At 40.2% G+C, this 20,609-nt stretch overlaps 1 protein-coding gene across 1 annotated transcript in view; it reads right to left on the bottom strand.

Annotated features, from left to right (window-relative positions):
- The window catches only part of LOC101115135 (phospholipid-transporting ATPase IB-like), a 112,595-nt gene that overhangs the window by 50,843 nt on the left and 41,143 nt on the right, over positions 1-20,609 (bottom strand). The window contains exons 22-28 of the mRNA XM_027973843.2: positions 18,616-18,680; positions 14,660-14,832; positions 12,553-12,736; positions 8,645-8,755; positions 6,220-6,294; positions 3,176-3,298; positions 1,701-1,779 (exon numbers count right to left, since the gene is read on the bottom strand). Coding sequence (XP_027829644.1) covers positions 1,701-1,779; positions 3,176-3,298; positions 6,220-6,294; positions 8,645-8,755; positions 12,553-12,736; positions 14,660-14,832; positions 18,616-18,680 — 810 coding nt within the window. The remainder of the gene's footprint in view (positions 1-1,700; positions 1,780-3,175; positions 3,299-6,219; positions 6,295-8,644; positions 8,756-12,552; positions 12,737-14,659; positions 14,833-18,615; positions 18,681-20,609) is intronic.

The following is a 20,609-nucleotide window of genomic DNA, read 5'->3' as shown; positions in this document are numbered from 1 at the left end:
TTCTCACTGGTAAATCAGTTGGCCTACGATTTAGCTTGTTGCTCTTAATGAAGAAGGGCTACTGTTTTGGAGAGTATCCTTAGACTTGAACTTTCCCCCACTTTGTTTTAAATAGTCATCTTATTTGGGAAAGAGTTTTGGAGCTCTTTTTTGCTAATGGCAAAATTTTGGACCCAGTATTTCGGTACTAGTGGTCTAGCACAAAGCCACCAGTCTTCTTGGCTTGACTCTCCCAGAAATTCCCTGCCCTACAAGTGAGTTGTGGTAAAAGTGACCAGGGGCCCAGGGTTCTTGGTCTGTCGTGCATGGGATGGAAACTCTGTCCTGTGAATATTAGTTGCCTGGGGGAAAGGGAGCTCTATCTCAGCCACGCCCATCAGAAATCTGGCCTCTTCCATCAGAGTTGGAGGGATGAGAAATGTTGGTGGGCTGCCCTTCCTGTGAGACGGGAACCCTTGACTGAGAGCCAGGAGGAGCAGTAGTCCCATATTCTTGTCCACACCTGCTTGGAGTGGACCTTTTGTCCGGCCAGGCTACTGTGGGGAAGGGAGGGAGAGGCTCATGGCTCAAGAGATGTAGACTCTTGATGCCCTAACTGAGTTTTAGTAGACTGATCATCTTCCTTGCCTTTTGGATAATTTTCAGAGAATTTACAGAGTTGTGTTTTTATAGTTTTGCAGGTTTGGTTTTTTGAGGGTGAGGAGCACATCCAGGGAGCTCTTCACACCACCATTCTGAAAGTGGAACCAACTCTTTGTCAGCGTGTTACTTTGCTATATTGTTATCACTTGAAAATTTTGCTCAGTTTTTTTGCTCATTTGTTTTATAAGGAATGCCCTTAGCAGTATAATGGCAGATTTATTCTTTAAATACAAATGGACATAAAGACACACAACCAAGGCTCAATTAAACAATATATTTCTAAGATTAGGACATGCTGCTGCTGCTAAGTTGCATCAGTCATGTCCGACTCTGTCTGGTTAAAGGAAAATAATTGTATTTCACACCTTAATTTGTGGCTATGAGCCAATTACACATCAGTAACACACTTCATAAATATATCTCCTACTCCTGGATCTATTTATACACAAACCAGTTTGGCAAAAAAGTTCACGCATAATGTTGTTTGGAAAACTGTATGTCCGGAAAAGGAGACCTAGTCCAATAATAAAATATAGGGTTAAATTTCTATATGGCCTGTTGGACTTGTTACAGTTTAAATTGAAGCATAAAGTTTTAGAAATGAAAGCAATAAATATAGTGGACTAAAGTTTCAAACTAACAGAGGGAATCTATGACTCAGTAGAACTGTTGTGCTTTCTGTCAGACCTCCTGACTCAAATATTTATTAAAAATTAACAATAAAAGCACTAAGTTACAATTTATACATGTTAGAGGCAAGGACAATGGGCTGTAAAGGCCCTCTGTTAAATGTTCAAACTGCAATCTGTTAACCAGATTATACTATCAGTTTAGGTGAATATATTGGAGATGGAAATGGCAACCCACTCCAGTGTTCTTGCCTGGAGAATCCCAGGGACGGGGGAGTCTGTTGTGCTGCCGTCTGTGGGGTCTCACAGAGTCGGACACAACTGAAGTGACTTAGGTGAATATATATAAACCTATATTTTTAATCCTACTCTTGCTTTCTTCAATTCTATCTGTAGACATACACACAGAGAAAACAATGAAGTTACTACCATGCTCCAGCATTTTTGCAGGCAACCAGAAGAGAATGAATGAATGGACAATAGCATTTATACATTGAATCCAAAGCACCTAAAAGAAAACAAAGCAAGAAAATCAAGATAGTATCCAGGTCTAACTCTAAAAATATGTAATGTTATAAAGTTTATTTGCTGTGTCAAACACAGTTAAAAGCTAAAATGTCTTACTGGAGACTAAAAATTTCCATATCTTTAGTCTCCTCGCCAGTCTATGTCCAATGCAAGATACAGCATGCTTGGGGCTGGTACATGGTAATGACCCAGAGAGATGTTATGTGGAGGGAGGTGGGAGGGGGTTCATGTTTGGGAACGCATGTACACCAGTGGTGGATTCATGTCAATGTATGGCAAAACCAATACAGTATTGTAAAGTAAAATAAAGTAAAAATAAAAAATTTTAAATAAATAAATAAATGAGTGTGAAATTATAGGATGATATCATTTGAAAAACATATTTAATAAATATAAATATGTAGAATTCAAAGATAATGTATTTATTTTAAAAAACATATAAAGGCTTTAATTACCTAGCAAAAAAGAACTAATTTAAAGAAATAATTTAAAAATACTTTCAATCTTTAAATTATAGCACTTAAAATATAATTTAATATCATATTTTATATGATACACCCTGTACTTTTATATCTATACCCTGACTGTGGTCAAAATAATGTTTAATATACCATAGACAGGCATACTTCAGAGACATTGCAGATTTGGTTCCAGACCACCACCATAACGCAAATATCATAATAAAGCAAGTCACGTGATGTTTTTTAGTTTCCCAGTACATATAAAAGTTGTGTTTACACTATACGTAGTCTATTAAGTGTGCATTGTCTAAAAATAATGTTTACACATCAATGAAAAGGCTAGCCATCATCTGACAACACAGGTTTGCCACTAAACTTCAATTTGTAAAAAAAAAAAAAAAAAAAAGTATCTGCAAAGCACAATAAAATAAGGTATGCCTGCACAGTTTTCTTAAAGGATATCTCAATAATATAATATCTCTGGGATCAATCAAAGAAGGGTGCACAAGGTTAGGATATGACAGAAAAATAACAAAAACAAGTCTTTGTTCATTCAATTCTAAATACACTAGTTTTTTTTTTTCTTCATGCTTGCCAGGAAGACTTACAGATAAAGGACTAGAGGGAAAAAAAAGAGCGTGGAAAAAACATCTTTCGCCTGCAACTAAAATTTCCTGGAGTAAGCGTAGCACAGCACAAAGCAATTTTTAGGAAAGAAGCTGGCTCAAACACAAAGTTAATGCCAGACTGGAAAATCTCAGGATTCACGGAACCTTAGGTAGAATACAAGGAAATATGACATGGGGCTGCATTCCTTGTTGTTTTTAAATTATTTTTCCTAAAGCATCAGAAAGGAAAGAGACAAAAGTACCTTTTGGAGGGAAGTTGAAAGACCTGCAATAACCTTCTGCTTACCTTTATGTTGAAAATATCACCTGTCTGAGAAATTCTGTAGAGTTGTGGGTACCTGAGCAGGCTCTCCTGACTACAACACCGTTCAAAGATTCCGAGAGTAAAGGGTGGCAGTGACGTGAAAATCTGCATAGGAAACAAGAACCTATTATAAAGAGCTTTCAGTCTGTATCTGAGAGAGTACTGTGCCAATGTCATTTTCCTGGCTTTGATAATGTATTGCAATTACTAAGGTATCATTGTGCAGGAAGCTGGGTGAGACCCCTGGCGGTTGTTTAGTCCCTTCTGTTGTGTCCAACTCTTTAGAAACCCCATGGACTTCAGCCTTCCAGGCTCCTCTGTCCATGGGATTCTCCAGGCAAGAATACTGGCATAAGTTGCCGTGCCCTCCTCCAGGGGATCTTCCCAACCCAGGGATAGAGCCCAAGTCTCTTCCATCTCCTGCATTAGCAGGGAGATCAGCCCTGGGTGTTCTTTGGAAGAAATGATGCTAAAGCTGAAACTCCAGTGCTTTGACCACCTCATGCAAAGAGTTGACTCATTGGAAAAGGCTCTGATGCTGGGAGGGATTGGGGGCAGGAGGAGAAGGGGACAACAGAGGATGAAATGGCTGGATGGCATCACTGACTCAATGGATGTGAGTTTGAGTGAACTCCGGGAGATGGTGATGGACAGGGAGGCCTGGTGTGCTGCAATTCATGGGGTCACAAAGAGTCGGACACGACTGAGTGACTGAACTGAACTCTTTACCTCTAGCACCACCTGCTAAGTCACTTCAGTCGTGTCCAGCTCTCTGCAACCCCAAAGACAGCAGCCCACCAGGCTCCCCTGTCCCTGGGATTCTCCAGGCAAGAACACTGTAGTGGGTTGCCATTTCCTTCTCCACCTGGGAAGCTCTTACTGTGGGACTAATTCATCCTTATTGTTAAAAGTGTGACTTACGTAAGGAATTTCCCCAGTAGCCTGTGTAATAGGTCTTCCCCAACAGGCTAATGGGAATACAAACTGTTCCTACCCTTGAACGAGCTCCAGAAATCCAGCCCGCTGCTTTCCAGTGGCTTCCCTGGTGGCTCAGACAGTAAAGAATCTGCCTGCAATGCAGGAGACCTGCGCTTCCCTTAGCTCTGAGTATACTTTTCTCATGTACAAACAGATAAATCCTCAACCAGAGGCTCAAGGGAACAGCTACACATTTCCAGAAACACTGTGTCTCTGTATTTCTCTGTGTCTGCAACTCTTTCCCTCTCTCCATCTCTCAGTGCAGTTTGCCTGTCTCTGATAGTCTGTCTGGCAAATTCTAGCTTTCTTGGCCCACTGAACTCCACCCTCTGCATCTTCAGTTCAGTAAAGACAGCGGGCTTCCCTGTGGGCCCATCTCCCTTCACTTTGGCCTGCTCTTGGGGATCACACAAGGAGCAGCCTGGCATCTAGTGCCTGAAAACTATTGTTTCATACATTTTTTCTGCTATTGTAGTTTTTCTGTAGGAGGGTAATTCCTATAGCAGTTAGTCATGCATGAGCAGTAGCAGAAATAATATACAACCTCTAGAAGTAGCATGACAACTCATATAAATTTAGTTTTCAAATAAGTAGACAGAGTCCATCTCTGGCATTGCCAGTAACTATTATTTGGAATGTCCTGGTTTTCATTTTTTTTTTCACCTGTATAATATACTTGTAATGGGATGAAAGTTAATAAGTTAATGGATATTTAATAAGCATGTCATCATATTTTATTCTCAATTTTCCATAATTATTTAAATTTTCCACTGGAGTTCCAGTTGGCAAGATTCCATTGGTCAATAGCTGTGGCTTAAGAAAGTTTATCAGTATTGTCCTTTGTGACCAAGAGCCTGGCAGAGACAACTCTGCATAGGACCCAAGCTTCCCTGGTGTAGTGCTCTGACCAAATACCCCCAGCCATTGGCACTCACATGACTGTAAATATGCATAGCAGTCATTGAGCACCCAGTGAGTTCTATACAGTAACTTCAATCTGTTCTGGAATTTCAGCTCCCAGAAGATAGATCTTTAGGAGTGAGAGCACAGAGCATGCAGAGTATAATGTCACTGCAATAACACAGTGCACGAGAGAGGTCATGGGATACTTGGGGGGAGCCTCATTTTTATGTTACGTTTCTTAACTTCTAACCCTTTGGTGGGATAATAACCCAAGAAAAATAAAGTAAAAATTAAAAGGTTATGTGGGTAAAAAGCCACTTAGCCTTACTATTTAATAAACATCTACTTTTTGAATTCAAAATAACTCAAGTAATGGTATGGGATTATTTATTATTAGAAGATTCCATTAAAATGGAAAATTGTATTTACTATAGGCTTGATATAAAAATTCAGCATTTAGTACAAGCACAGCATGTTCTATTTCAATAAATACAAATTTTCTACCAAGAGGCTTAAGAGGACATTGAATTACACTATAAACACACACACATACTTACAGACACATAGAGATAAATCTAAATTATATGTATTAAATGCAGGGGGTTTAGGAAGAGTTCAGCAATTTTTACTTGACTTAAAAATATGAAAATGTTGTATAGGCAAATTAGAAAGTTTATGAAATATCAATATTATTTAAAAAATATATTGCATATAAATGTTGTGTGTATGGTTGCTAAGTCTCTAGTTGTGTCTGAGTCTTTGCAACCCATGCACTGTGACCCAGCAGGCTCCTCTGTCCATGGGGATTCTCCAGGCAGGAACACTGGAGTGGGTTGCCATGCCCTCCTCCAGGGGATCTTCCCGACCCAGGGATCAAACCCATGTCTCTTACATCTCCTGCATTGGCAGGACGATTCTTTACCACTAGCGCCACCTGGGAAATATCATGTAGTTACTATAAAATGATCTGCGATGATTGAAACCATGTGTGGGGAGTTTGTGCTTCTGCAGGATGTGTGGCAGCATCAGAGGCCCTAAAGATGTATGTGAGCCGTGGATGCAGATAAGGGACTTAGCTCTGTGTCCCAGACACAAACAGTACAGCCCCTCACGCCATCAGAGAGAGAGAGAGAGTGCTTACTTACCACATTGTACAAGCTGATGCACCAACGCTCAAATATAATCTGCCCAGAAAATCCATTAACAATGGCGAACCAAAGCTGAAAGAGAAGGAGGCCAAGTGTACCGCTACGTCAGTGCTGACCTACATACACTCATAGTAAAGTCACTCTGGAAAACAGTACATTTACAACTCAGCAAATGTATACTTGGACACTCACCTCAAATAAGTGAAAACTTGTATTTACACATAAACCTATGCACATGTTCACAGCAGCTTTATTCATGATGGCTCCAAACTGGAACAAACCTAAATGTCCTTCGACAAGTGAATAGTAAACAAATGATAGCCACCTGTGCCATGGATTACTACATAGCAGTCAAGAGGAAAAATGATTGCTTGTGCAGCAACTTGGATGAATCTGAAAGGAGTTATATTGAGTGAAAAAAATCCAGTCTCAAAAGTTACATGGTATATGATTGCACTTTTAGAGAATTCTTGAAAGAACTCCATGATAGGAAAAGAGAATAGATGAGCTACTGCCAGGGGTCAGAGTGGGTGTGAATATAAAGGGGTAGCATGAGGCAGATCCTGTGGTGATGAGGCGAGTTTGTATCTTTTACTGGAACGGTCTGTATCTTGATTACTCTGGTAGTTACATGAGTCTACTCAGGGATAAAAGGACACAGAGTGACACGCATGCACACACGCGCGCGCACACACACATGTGCAAAGCTGATGAAAGCTGGATAAGTTCTGAATGAGTTGTACCAATATCAGTTTCCTGGTTTCAGATTATCCTGTGGTTTTATATAAGGTGCTATCTTTGGGAGAAACTCAGTGAAGGGTTCACAAGAACTCTGGTAAATATTTTTTATAACTTCTTGTGAATCTATCATTATTTCAAAATAAAATGTTTAAAAATGTGTTTCCACGGCCAAATTTAAAGCTTACACAGATATTTTAAAAGTCAGGATGGTAGTTACAAGATTCACTCCCATATTTGACTATTGTAGATAATGAGCCCATCAACAGATGAATAGATAAAGAAGATGCGGTATGTATATAAGGTAAGGTAAGGTGAAGTCACTCAGTTGTGTCCGACTCTTTGAGACCCCATAGATTGTATGTATATACAATGAGACATTACTCAGCCATAAAAAAGAATGTAATTCTGTCATTTGCAACAACATGGAAGGATCTAGAAAGTATTGTGCTAAGTGAAATGTCAGACAGAGAAAGACAGATACTCTATGTTATCACTTACGCATGGAATCTAAAAAGGACAACAAACTAGTGAATATAACAAACAGGAAGCAGACTCACAGATACAGAGAACAAGCTAGTGGTTACCAGTGGGGAGACGCAAGTCGGGAGGGGTGAGGTAGGGGCATGGGAATAAGAGACACGAACTACCTTGTGTAAAATAAGCGTGTACACTTGAAAAGAATATAATATTGTAAATCAACCATTAAAATGAATTTTAATCCATTAAAACCTAATAAATAATCATTCTAAATTAAATAAGTAGCAAAGATATATTGTTTAGTACAAGGAAATATAGCCATTGTCTTATAATAACTTTAAGTGGAATACAATCTGTAAAACTACTGAACCACTATGTTATATACCTGAAATTGTAATATTGTGAATCGATGATACTTCAGTAGTAAAAGAAAGATTCACCCCAAAATCCCATTACCCTTATACACTACACACATGCTTTCTCAGAGGCAATAAAGGCATGACAAACACTCAGATTCCATGAAAAATGCAGTTATGGAACTCTTCTTTGGTCCACTTTCAGGAAAAAAAGAGGCCCTGCTGCCAGGCGCTCTGCCAGTGCAGAGGATGGGAGCCGGGGCAGGCGGCAGGGCTGGCAACAGTGTGGGAGCCACAGCTCCGCAGCCCCCAGCACGGAAGGAGAACAGGTACAGGTTCTTTCCATGTTATTTTCTTGACATGGAAGCAACACTCGTGAAAAGGCTTCTTGTTCCGCTTGCTTTAACCACCAGGGCTAAGTACAGCCAAGACAAAAGGAAAGAGCTGGTGTCTGGAAGAACAAGACCCATCCTGGCCCCTAGTGGGATGTTAGGAAGACAACAACAGCCTTGGGACCAGATTTCCAGCATCAGGAGGAAAACAGTTCAAAAGCACAGAGATTTCTGATGCCTCTGATTACTAGGAGGATCTGGAGCTGGCAGAGACACACTTTGGTTCCAAATAGGACTTTCTTATTTATTTTTTTTAAACAACAGACTATGTCAGTAAGTCATCATGATGTGACATAGTTTGCTTGCCTTTTTTTATTAAATTGATTTTATGTGAGCCACAACTTAGGGCAGCATTATGTAACAGTACTTAGTAAGGTAAATAAGGAAAACACTAAACTATCAAGCTCCGCAGCAAAGACAAGACCTCACACCTCAAGGAAAGAAAGCATTCCTTACCTCGATGATGTATAACACGACATTCTTATAGAAACAATACAGGATGCATTTGGTCACTCGAAAATAATTCCAAGCTCCATGAACCAGCAGAAGCTTCTCCAAGTAGCTAAACTAAAAGACAGAAATAACAGCCAATGAAGTTCAAAGGAACCTACCATTTAGTGACAAACCCCACAAAACGTCTTTTTCCCAGGGTTCGCACCTCAGCAGTTCCCACTCTGGAGGACAGAAACAGAATGAAGCCTAGTCCCAGACAACCTGACGTGACTGTTCACTATAAAGGAGTTTTTCAGATCTCTGTGGAATTAACTTTTCTTACTATTAAAATAAGTAAATAAACATCACTTTTCTGCCCAGCAAATCCTGCTTGCATTTTCACTTGTCACATACAAGGCTTAGAATTTGATCTGATCCACATCTAGGACCTTAATTGTGAGAAGGGACTCAGAATTACTTAATGAAAGAAGATCCTGGAAGCAAGAACATTAGTCACTGATTTTTCTGTCTGATCAGATGCATGTAACAAAGTCTTATAGGAATCAGTTTCCCTCCATTTCCTATAGTAAATATATAAAGAGAAAAATTAAAGTTAAGAAGGAGGTAGCATGTGATGGCACCCCACTCCAGTACTCTTGCCTGGAAAATCCCATGGGCGGAGGAGCCTGGTAGGCTGCAGTCCATGGGGTTGCTAAAAGTCGAACATGACTGAGCGACTTCACTTTCACTTTTCACTTTCATGCATTGGAGAAGGAAATGGCAACCCACTCCAGTGTTCTTGCCTGGAGAATCCCAGGGACGGGGGAGCCTGGTGGGCTGCCATCTATGGGGTCACACAGAGTCGGACATGACTGAAGCGACTTAGCAGCAGCAGCAGCAAGTCAAAGTTGCATTTCTCGGGATGGTTTTAAAATATTAAGAAGTTTAGAGAGGAAGAAGGGAATAATTTACCCTTTTCTGAGAATAAAAAGATCTAGGCTGTGAGCAAAGTGTTACACTGGTCCTCTCTGAGGAAGGGAGAGTCATGTGCTACAAGAGGTGAAAAGGAAAGACAACAGACCCTTGGCAGCAGCCCATCTAAGGGCGGGGGGATGGGACAGACAGAGGAGAATGACTGCTATGACCCCGAGGACAACATTCGAGGGAGTATGAAATGGCCCACGCCACAGCGGACACCCTCTCCCTCTCTCCAGTCAAAGTTACTCTCAAGGAAAAGTGAGTCAGAAAACATCTAATGGGGCTCAATGTGGTTTCCTTAACCTGAAATAGTGTGTTAATAAAAAGGGGGGGCAGAGCATGAGTCAGACCAGTCTCTTGCATCCGTGCCTAGCTTCGTGAGGGGACTTAGGTGGGTGGAAGGGAGAAAAGAAAGCCCTGGGATCCTGCACTTTCTGTCTGATCATGATTGCAACTGCAGTTCTAAACCCCCTGCAAGATATGGTATAAAAAGAGAAGTGGCAGGGGAACTAAAGCGCCTCTTGATGAAGGTGAAAGAGGAGAATGAAAAAGCTGGCTTGAAACTCAGTGTTTAAAAACCTAAGATCATGACATCCAGTCCCATTACTTCATGGCAAATAGAAGAGGGAAAAGTGGAAATGGTGACAGATTTTCTTTTCTTGGGCTGCAAAATAACTGTGGATGGTGACTGCAGCCACAAAATTAAAAGATGCTTGCTCCTTGGAAGGAAAGCTATGACAAAACTAGACAGTGTATACAAAAGCAGAGACATTATTTTGCCAATAAAGGCCCATATAGTCAAAGCCATGGTTTTTCCAGTAGTCATGTACGTATGTGAGGATTGGACCATAAAGAAGGCTGAGCATCCAAGAAATGATGCTTTCGAACTGTGGCGGTAGAGAAGACTCTTGAGAGTCTTCAAACCAGTCAGTCCTATAGGATATCTACCCTGAATATTCATTGGAAGGACTGACGCTAAAGCTGAAGCTTCAACACTTCAGCTACCTGATGAGAAGAGCCAACTCATTGGAAAGACCCTGATGCTTGGAAAGACTGAGGGCAAGAGGAGAAGGAGGCAACAGAGGATGAGATGGTTGAGGGGCATCACTGACTCAGTGGACATGAATTTGAGCAAACTCTGGGAATAGTGAAGGACAGGGAAGCCTGGCATGCTGCAGTCCAGGGAATCACAAAGAGTCAGACACGACTTAGCAACTGAACAACAACTTAAAAAGAAAGGGTTTCCCAGGGGACTCGGTGGTAAAGAATCTGCCTGTAATTCAGGAGAAGCCAGAGACACAGATTTGTCCCTGGGTCAGGAAGATTCCTTGGAGGAGGAAATGGCAACCCACTACAGTATTCTTGCCTGGGAAATCCCATGGATAGAGGACCCTGGTAGGTTACAGCTATGGGGTCGCAAAGAGTCAGACACAACTGAGCACACTCACAAGGTAAAACATAGTGTTTAGAGATGTACAATTGGATAAACTGCAAAGACATAGAGGAACTTTAAGATTCATATAACTGTGAAAGGAGCCAGTGTGAAAAGACTGCTGTGTGATTCTAACTATACGACATTATGGAAAAGGCAAAACTATGGAAACAGTAAAAAGATCAGTGGTTTCCAAGAGTTATGGCAAAGGGTGGAGACGAATAGGAGAGGGTTTTAGGGAAGTGAGTCTGCTCTGTGTGATACTATAATGGTGGATACATGTCATTGTACATTTGTTCAGACCCACAGAATGTACAACACAAGGAAAAATCCTAGTGTAAACTATGGGCCTTGGGTGAAAATGACCTGTTCTGTAGGTTCATCATTTATAACACATGAACTGCTCTGATAAAGGATGTTGTTAACAGGGAAGGCGGAGGGGGCGGGGGCTGGGGGTGTACAGGAAATACCTGTACTTTCTGTTCCATTTTGCTGTGAAGCAAAACTGCTCTAAATAAACAAAGCTGAATTTTTTTAAAATGCCTGCCAAAAGGCAGTAGTATCTCCTTAAGAAAAAGGGTCGGGGGGGGGGGGGAATAGGGATATTTTAAGTCTTTATCAGGAGATACCACAGAGCAAAGCACATACAGATTGGAGAGACTGGGGACCTGGTTATATGAGCAGAACTACAGAATCTTAGCAGCAGTAGTTTCTAAAACTTCAAAGCTGGAAAGGGGAGGCCTTTACTGCTGCAAGGGCTTCCCAGGTGGTGCCAGTGGTGAAGAACCCGCCTGTCAATGCAGGAGACGTAAGAGATGTGGGTTCGATCCCTGGGTTGGGAAGAGCCCCTGGAGAAGGGCAAGGTAACCCATTCTAGTACTCTTGCCTGAAGAACCCCATGGACAAAGGAGCCCAGCAGGCTACAGTCTAGAGGGTCCCAAAGAGTCAGACACAACTGAAGCAACTTAGCACACATGCATGCATTACTGCAGCAAAATGCATCAGCACGAAACTAAGGAGATAGGGTAGGACCTCTGTATTCTATTACAAGCTAGTCACTATGTTGCCTATAAGTTTAAATTACACATAATGGCCCATCTCTAGGAACCCTGCCTCCCAGGGGAAGCTAAAATACCTTTTGGTTCAGCTCACAGCCCACCTGTGAATGGCTTCAGGAAGAAAGAAGTTAACACACCGCCCTCCAGAAGCTGACCAGAGCCAGGACTTTATCCCCTCCCCTTTTAGTATAAAATAAGCTTGAATTCGGACTCAGGCAAGATGGTTCTCTGGGACACCAGTCCAGCATGTTCTCAGTCTGCTGACTTTCCCAATAAAGCCACTATTTCTTGCCCTAACAACTCCTCTCTCCATTTATCAGCCTGTCGATCAGTGAGCAGTATAGCCTTCAAAGAGGTGCTGATAGCTTCAGACTGAAAGCAGCTTAGACACTGGGCTAAACCTTCGGGGTGGACCCGAGGTCTTCAACACTCCCCATGCCCAGCTGGCCACCCTCACCACTGACCTGAGCAATGGCATAATCAGAGTTGTTGGTGGCCAGCATGCCTTCATTCCCGCTGATGCCCACACCCACATGGGCCGTCTGGATCATCCCCACATCGTTGGCACCATCCCCAATGGCCAGGGTGATGGCCTTCACCTGCTTCTTCACCACATCCACTATCTCAGCCTTCTGGAGGGGAGATAACCTGAAAACAAAAAGAAAGAAACAACCAACCATGTTTTCTTGTTTTATTTTGGTTCATTTTATTCATCCTGTTCTAAAAGGCTTTACAAAGGAGTCAACAATAATCCACATACAGTCACATTTAAATGGAAGTTACTGGTAAATTTTCCAATTCACTCATTAATTTCTAAGGAAGGCCCTACCCATCACTCATTTATTCACTCAGTCAGCAAGTTAGACACACACTTCTATCAAAAACAATAAGGGCTCACAGGGTTTCATATTCCAGTAAGCAAATGACCTCACTTATCATTCTCCTCCTTCAAAACAACTCCTAATAACTTGTTTAAATTTAACCTTTTCAAACTTAGGATGAGATTATTATAAACTGAGCAGATAGAAGGTTTCTTTGATTAGAACATGCTCCAAAATTTAAGGTAGAAACACAGTTGGGGGAAAAAAAATAAACTTCGCTTCATAATGAAGAGAATACATTCAGTTAACATCACTACATTATGGGTATAATAGAAACATTTTCTGAAGTAGAAGAGGTCAGAAACCATTTGTAAGTCTGCTGCTGCTAAGTCGCTTCAGTCGTGTCTGACTCTGTGCGACCCCATGGACTGCAGCCTACCAGGCTCCTCCACCCATGGGATTTTCCAGCCAAGAGTACTGGGGTGGGGTGCCATTGCCTTCTCCTATTTGTAAGTCTAGTTCTCATCAAGTGACACTGGTTCTTTTACTGAAATACTTGCACTGATAATAGCTTCACCATTTAGTCTGATGATCACTTTTATGTTTGGACTATGATATTTGTAGAGGGAAAAAACTAATCAATTTAATTAATCTCAAGTCTGACTCTTCATGTGAGTGCATGTTAAGTCACTTCAGTTGTGTCCAACTCTTTGTAATCCTGTGGAGTGCAGCCCACCAGGCTTTTCTGTCCTTGTATTCTCTAGGAAAGAATATTGGAGTGGGTTGCCGTGTCCTCCTCCAGGGGATCTTCCCAATCCAGGGATTGAACCTGCGTCTCTTATATCTCCTGCATTGGCAGGTGAGTTCTTTACCACTAGTATCACCTAAGAAAGCCCCTGACTCATCATATCTTAATTTAAATCTTAATCCCATCCTCTTGGCACTCAAGTTCTCCACATATCCTCAGATTCTTCACTCACTCCTTAACGCAGTTCTGTACGCTTTACCAAAGCTCCAAGTCAGTTCTGACCAGTTAAGAAAAGAACTGGATGATCACTATTCTGATTTTGGGTCTTCTCACTCATGTATGAAAATATAGCCTAAAATAACATTAGTCTTATAATAACTATCTGTTAACTGAGCAACAGTCAGTTAACTCAATAACCACTCATAAATTCATTTTCCTCTAGGTCTCAGTGGTTTGGTTTCAAATTTACCCCTCCCTGTAAATGACCAGGGCCTTTGTTGTACCTGGACTTCCCTGTGGCTTAGACGGTAAAGCATCTGCCTGCAGTGTGGGAGGCCCAGGTTTGATCCCTGGGTCAGGAAGATCCCCTGGAGAAGGAAATGGCAACCCACTCCAATACCCTTGCCTGGAAAATCCCGTGGGTGGAGGAGCCTGATAGGCAACAGTCCATGGGGTTGCAAAGGGTCAGACATGACTAAACGACTTCACTTTCCTTTCCTTTCCTTTTGTTGTGCCTGAAAGATTTCTTTCATTTGACCAATACATCAATAAATAACATACCAAAATAATGTGCCACTGAAAAATTATAAACTGCTTTTGAGTAAATCTTAAACCTGACAAGTAGAATTAAATTCAGACCTTGCATTTCAGTTTGAGTGTATATTTTCCCAATAAGGTAGTTTGTCTATGGAAAAAAAACTTATATTTCCATGTTTATATTTTCTTTCCATTAAAAAAAATGAAATATAGCAGGGAAAAAACCAACAGTGAATATATTCTTACCTACAACATAATACTGTTCTGCACGAGAGGGCCAAATTAAGGAAGCACTTCCGGACTTCAACATGGAGGGCATGTTTCAATGTTTTACCATCTATGATTAGGGCCAGGTCATTTTCTTTACCCAACAGTGCTCCAAGATCTTGGCAGTTCTGATTAATCACTTGTTGTGTTGCCTAAAACAAAGAGGGGGAAATTATCTTTTACTGTTTTAAATATAAATGAAAAGACCTTGAGACAGAGTGCTCAGGGCAGGTGCACTGCGATGACCCAGAGGGATGGGATGGGGAGGGAGGAGGGAGGGGGGTTCAGGATGCAGAACACATGTAAACCCATGGCGGATTCATAACAATGTATGGCAAAAATCACTACAATATTATAAAGTAATTAGCCTCCAACTAAAATAAATAAGTATTTTTAAAAGATAGTAGATTAAGGCATATGTCTACCTCCTTTGAAAATCTCACAAAAATTAAATTTAAAAGTAGATAAATAACATGAAAGGATGCTTGAGATCATTAGTTATCAGGTAAATGCCAATCAAAACCACAATAAGATACTACTTCATACCCATTAGCATGACTAGAATTTTAAAATCAGATAATAATGTGATGATGAGGATGTGAAGAAATCACAATTCTCATACACTGAAGGTCAGAATGTAAAATGGTGCAGCAACTTGGGGAAATAGTCCAGGAATTCTTCCAAAAACTAAGCACAGAGTTAATGATCCAGCAATTCCATTTATCAGTGTATATACACTCAAGAGAAATGAAAACATGTCCACACAAAAATTTGTACATGGATGTACAAGCAGCAGCATTATTCATAATTGTCTAGAAGTGGAAACAAGCTGATGACTGGATAAATAAAGTTTATACATACAATGCAATATTCCTTAGCTATTAAAAGAAGATATGAAGTACTAATGCCTGGTACAACATGGATGAACCTTGAAAACATTATGGTAAGTTAAAGAAGTCAGTCACAAAAGACTGCTTATTAAATGATTTTATTAACATAAAAGCCCAAAATTAGTAAATCATTGAAACAGAAAGTAGAGGAGTATTGTTTAGGGGTGGGGCAAGGAGGGTCAGGGAGATGACAGCTAAAGGTACAGAGTTTCTTTTACAGATGATGAAAAGTTTCTAAAATGATTCTGCTATTGATTGCATGTATCTGTAAATACAGGAAAATCCCTTAAATTATATTAAGCAGGTTAATTTTATGCCATGTGAATTACATCTCAATAAAGCTATTTTTGAAAAGGTGTATAAGTAGGAGAATTTTTCCTACTTATAAGTAGGAAAATATGGAAAAAGTGCTAATAGCAAAGAGGAAGTTCAGAGAAATTTTGAGAAAATTTAAAAAGATGGGAACAGAATAATGGGGTGAACTTCCATAAAATTGGGTATCAAGGTTCTAAGAGAGAAGGAAATATACCCAGAGCATTCTCCATCACAAAAGCCTAACCTCCGAGGTTATAAACTTTACCAGAGCCTTATCCCACCTGGAGGGAAAGTCATTTACCCAACTCCAGCCCCATGTGGTCTCCTTGTCTCACCTAAGGGGAGAAAGAAAGCACTAAGTGTCGGGAGCCGCGTTAGGCATTACTGACAAAATGAAGGCACGGCCCCCAACCCCCTCTCCTTGTCCCGCAGGCATGGAACCGGGATGAAGGAGTTAGCTCTTGTGATTCTGACCTGTTCTCTCCTTTCTTCGGTTGACTTGGCTGGAAAGAATGTTAAGGTGCTTGCGAGAAGCATGAGAAAGCACAAAGCCTTCTGCAGTTGTGCCCAGAAAACAATCTGTAAAGTAATCATTGACGTTTGTTCAAGGATCTTTACAAAGAATGTTCCAGGATGAGCATGTAGGTCGCAGCTTGAGGCCATGGGAAGGATTGTTTTCTGAGACCTGTTTTTGAAGGAAATATTTATGGCAAAAGAAGTTTGCTGAGTTTAGGGTTTAGGAATAATTAAGAATAGCTAGAAGCCTTTTTAGGAGATAGTGATCTTAAGATGCTAGGGGTAAACAGGATTTAGAAAGATAAGAGATAAACTGAGGAATGTAGGATGAGTTACAATGTAATCACAAGTTAAGTATAGGACACATAAGAAGTAGATAATAGTAAAGCCAATTCTGAGAGAATCGCTGAAGCAGGAACTCTGTTTATAGGGCAACAATGTTTTCTGGAGACAGTAAATCTGGGTGGGGAAAACTAAAAATGTTAAACCTCTGACCTAAAGCTTTTGTCAAAGTATAAAAGAAAACCTGAAGCTTGAAATAAACATGTAATTCCGTACTATGAGTCAGAAGACACATCATTGTCCGCCGACACCGCTCACCCCTTCAGGCTGATTCCCTGACTGCTGGAGCTGGACTCCGGCAACTAAGAAACACTTAAGACAAAGGGGTACAGTTTCTCTTGAAGACTGAGATTTAACGTAAGATTATAGAGCTTCCCTGGTGGCTCAGATGGTAAAGCGTCTGCCTATAATGTGGGAAACCTGGGTTAAATCCCTGGGTCAGGAAGATCTCCTGGAGTAGGAAACGGCAACCCACTCCAGTATTCTTGCCTGGAAAATCCCATGGTCGGAGGAACCTGGTAGGCTACAGTCCATGGGATCGCAGAGTCGGACACGACTGAACGACTTTGCTTCACTTCGCTATATAACACTTCCCTGCCCACATACCTTAACACCACCCCCAAAGGGCTGTAAAAACACTGTGAAAAACACTAACAGAAATGAAAAATATCTTTTATGGACTCAACAGTAGACTGGACACATGCGAGGAAAGAATTAATGAACTTGAAGAAATGTCAATAGAGACTTCCTAAACTGAAGCTCAAAGAGGAAAAGAAGAGGAAAAAAAAACAGAACAGAATATTCAAGAACTGTGGGACCATTCTAAAGATCTAACATACAAGCGGTTGGAATACCAGAAAGAAAAGAAATAGAGAACAGAAGGAAAAGTTTGAGTGCTAATAACTGAGAATACTCCAAAATTAATTACAGACACAAAACGAAGACCCAGGAAGTTCAAAAGACACCAAGCAGGGTAACCCAGGCATGTCATAATAAAACTGCACAAAACCAAAGACAAAGAGGAAATCTTACAAGAATCCAGAGTGGAGGGAACACCTTAACTGTAGAGGAATGAAGATAAATAACAGACTTCTCGGCAGAAAGTTTGCAGCCAAAAAGAGAGTAAAGTAAAATATTTAAAGTATTGAAAGAACAAGAAATCCCAACCTCAAATTCTATATCCAAGGAAATCATCTTTCAGAGTGAAAGAGAAATGAAAACCTTCTCAAACAAAAACTGAGAAAACTTCTCACTAGCAGATCTGCTCTGTAAGAAATATTTTTAAAGATTTTTCACAGAGAAGAATAATGATCTATGTCAGAAACTCAGATCTACATTTTTTTTAAAAAAAGGAAGTGTGTCAGAAAAGGAATAAATGAAATCTACTTAAAATTATTTTTAAATGAGTCTAAGAAAATTATACAGTAAAAAATACTTCATAGAACTAGCCTTTTAAGGGCAAGGATGTTCAGTATTGGATTCCAAATTCCTTTCATTCTTGCAATGTAAATGCATTGATCTTTTCAAACTTTTCATAATGACTGTTATACAGACAAAATTTTTTCTCTTTTTTCCATTGTAAAAATGAAGGATCTGAGTCTTGGATTTGGTATGACACCAGGGGGATGGGGGGTGGTGCTTTAAAGGACTAGACTAACACAGAGAGAGGAATAATGGAAGCCAGGGGTGACAAGGAATAGAAAACCAGTAAAAATTTCAGTTTTGTGAAAAGAATCTTGGGACAAACCTAGACTTTCCAATGGACTTGAGTGGGAGTTAATGGCAATCTTATGTAGGCTTTAGGGAGTTGAGTAACCGTCAAGTAACAAGTTGGTTACATTCATATTAAATATATATTTAAAAATTACTTACCTCTAATGAATTTGTATTCAGTTGGATACGAGGCATTTGACCTGATAACAGTTTACAGGAATAAGCTACAAAGAAAGAAATAAAGATGTCATATATCTGAAGGCTCCAGTGCCTTACGTGAGCTCATTTTTAAAAAAATCTATTTATATTCTTCCTTTATCATACTTTCTGCCTCACGACTATTTCAAAGCCCAGTGGCTCAGCACAAAAACTGAGCAAGAGGTTGCAGATGGATAAACTTCTGATAATTTTGAAAATTAAATTTCTGTACATCTATAACTAATGATTCTTATGGGACAAATTTTCTAAAATGATTTAAATCTTCATACAAATCAGTTTCTTTTTTTTTTTCCTTTATTTTAATTTACAATACTGTATTGGTTTTGCCATACATTGACATGAATCCACCATGGGTGTACATGCGTTCCCAAACATGAACCCCCCACCCACCTCCCTCCCCATAACGTCTCTCTGGGTCATCACCGTGCACCAGCCCCAAGTATGCTGTATCCTGCGTCGGACATAGACTGGCGATTCAATTCTTACATGATAGTATACATGTTACAATGCCATACAAATCAGTTTCATGAGAGTTGGAATTTAATTTAAATATAAATGTACACAATATCATTTTAATGTTTTCTTTGAAATTTCCTGAAACTTGTGTAGGTTTCAATAACAAAAGTAGCTTCCTGGTTTGTATATAATTCAAAATGCCTATATGTATGTATTCCACTGTAGTCAGCACAATTACAAGGAGAAAATAATTTTTCAAGGCTCTTCCTTGTTGGTTTATCTGACACTTCCTATGTAAGGTGTTCTTTTCCATAGAATATAATTATCATTAAATTTCTATTTTGAAACTTGTAGATATTCACTTTGCCTTGCTATATTTTTCAAAACTAGAAATACTAAGCTTTTCAAAGAATTCTAATGACTTCCTGACATGTTTTATTGTAATGTCCACTTATACTTTATAAGTTACTGGGGAAGTTAACTGCCTGAATGCTGGCAGCTCCTGTCCTACCACTCAGGTTAGAAAGTTAATATTTGTGCAGGTGCTCAGGGACACAAACTAGACATAGCCGGGCAAGCCAGCTTCCCACCAAGGATCCTGATGCTGCCCCCATGAGGAGCCCTCTTCCCTGAAGCCACAGCTGCCCACACTGGCTGAATCCAAACAAAGGCTAAAAAGTTTCCATGTATTATGACCAAAATGCAAATCAAATTAGCATGCAAGTTCTAAGTGCTTACTGGCACCCAGCTTTATGCTGGGTGCAAAGGAAGATTTACAACAGAATATGTGCTAAGTTTCTTAAAACCCAAGGAAGCAAAGCTAACACAAAAGAAAAAAAATCACGCACACATTCATTGGTAAACCAAACATAACAGTACATATGCTGCTGAGGTCAAGAGGCCACAGATTCATGTCGAATCATGTTATTAGAAAACTTTCAGAACCTAATAGAACTAGAAGCTGTTCTAGGAAATATGTTAAAAATGTGTGACAGTAACATTTGTTTTCATTTCTTGCTGTTGACAAAAAACAATCCTAACATATTTGTTCCTGAAAGTAAGCCTCCTGCTAAATTCTTAGCCAAATTTTGTTTGGAACCAGTGTCAAGACTATATATAGCCTTTTAACTGCACCAAGTTAGCCAACTTTAGCTCCTGAAGAGATGATGGTAGTTAAAATTGCCACAATGTTCATAAAGGCAGGAGCTAACATCTACGAAGCCCTCACTCTATCCAATACACCTGCTTAGAAAAACCTTCACAGACTCCCTTCCACGTAATCCTCACAACCAGCAGAGGTATTCCGACCATTTTAATAATGAGAAAACTGAGGGTTAGAAAAGTCCACAAAGGCACGGGCTTATAAATATAGAGACAGAAGATTCAGGTCCAAACCTTGGTCTTTTTAACTCTGAAGCCTGACTTTTCAACCACATGCTTGCTATGCATTTCTCTTCAGTGATGTTGGCTCTCAGAAC

Source organism: Ovis aries, chromosome 10, assembly GCF_016772045.2.
Source record: "Ovis aries strain OAR_USU_Benz2616 breed Rambouillet chromosome 10, ARS-UI_Ramb_v3.0, whole genome shotgun sequence".
In the NCBI taxonomy this organism is placed as follows: domain Eukaryota; kingdom Metazoa; phylum Chordata; class Mammalia; order Artiodactyla; family Bovidae; genus Ovis; species Ovis aries.
The sequence above is the reverse complement of the archived record's forward strand: the minus strand, read 5'-3'. Positions and strand labels throughout refer to the sequence as shown.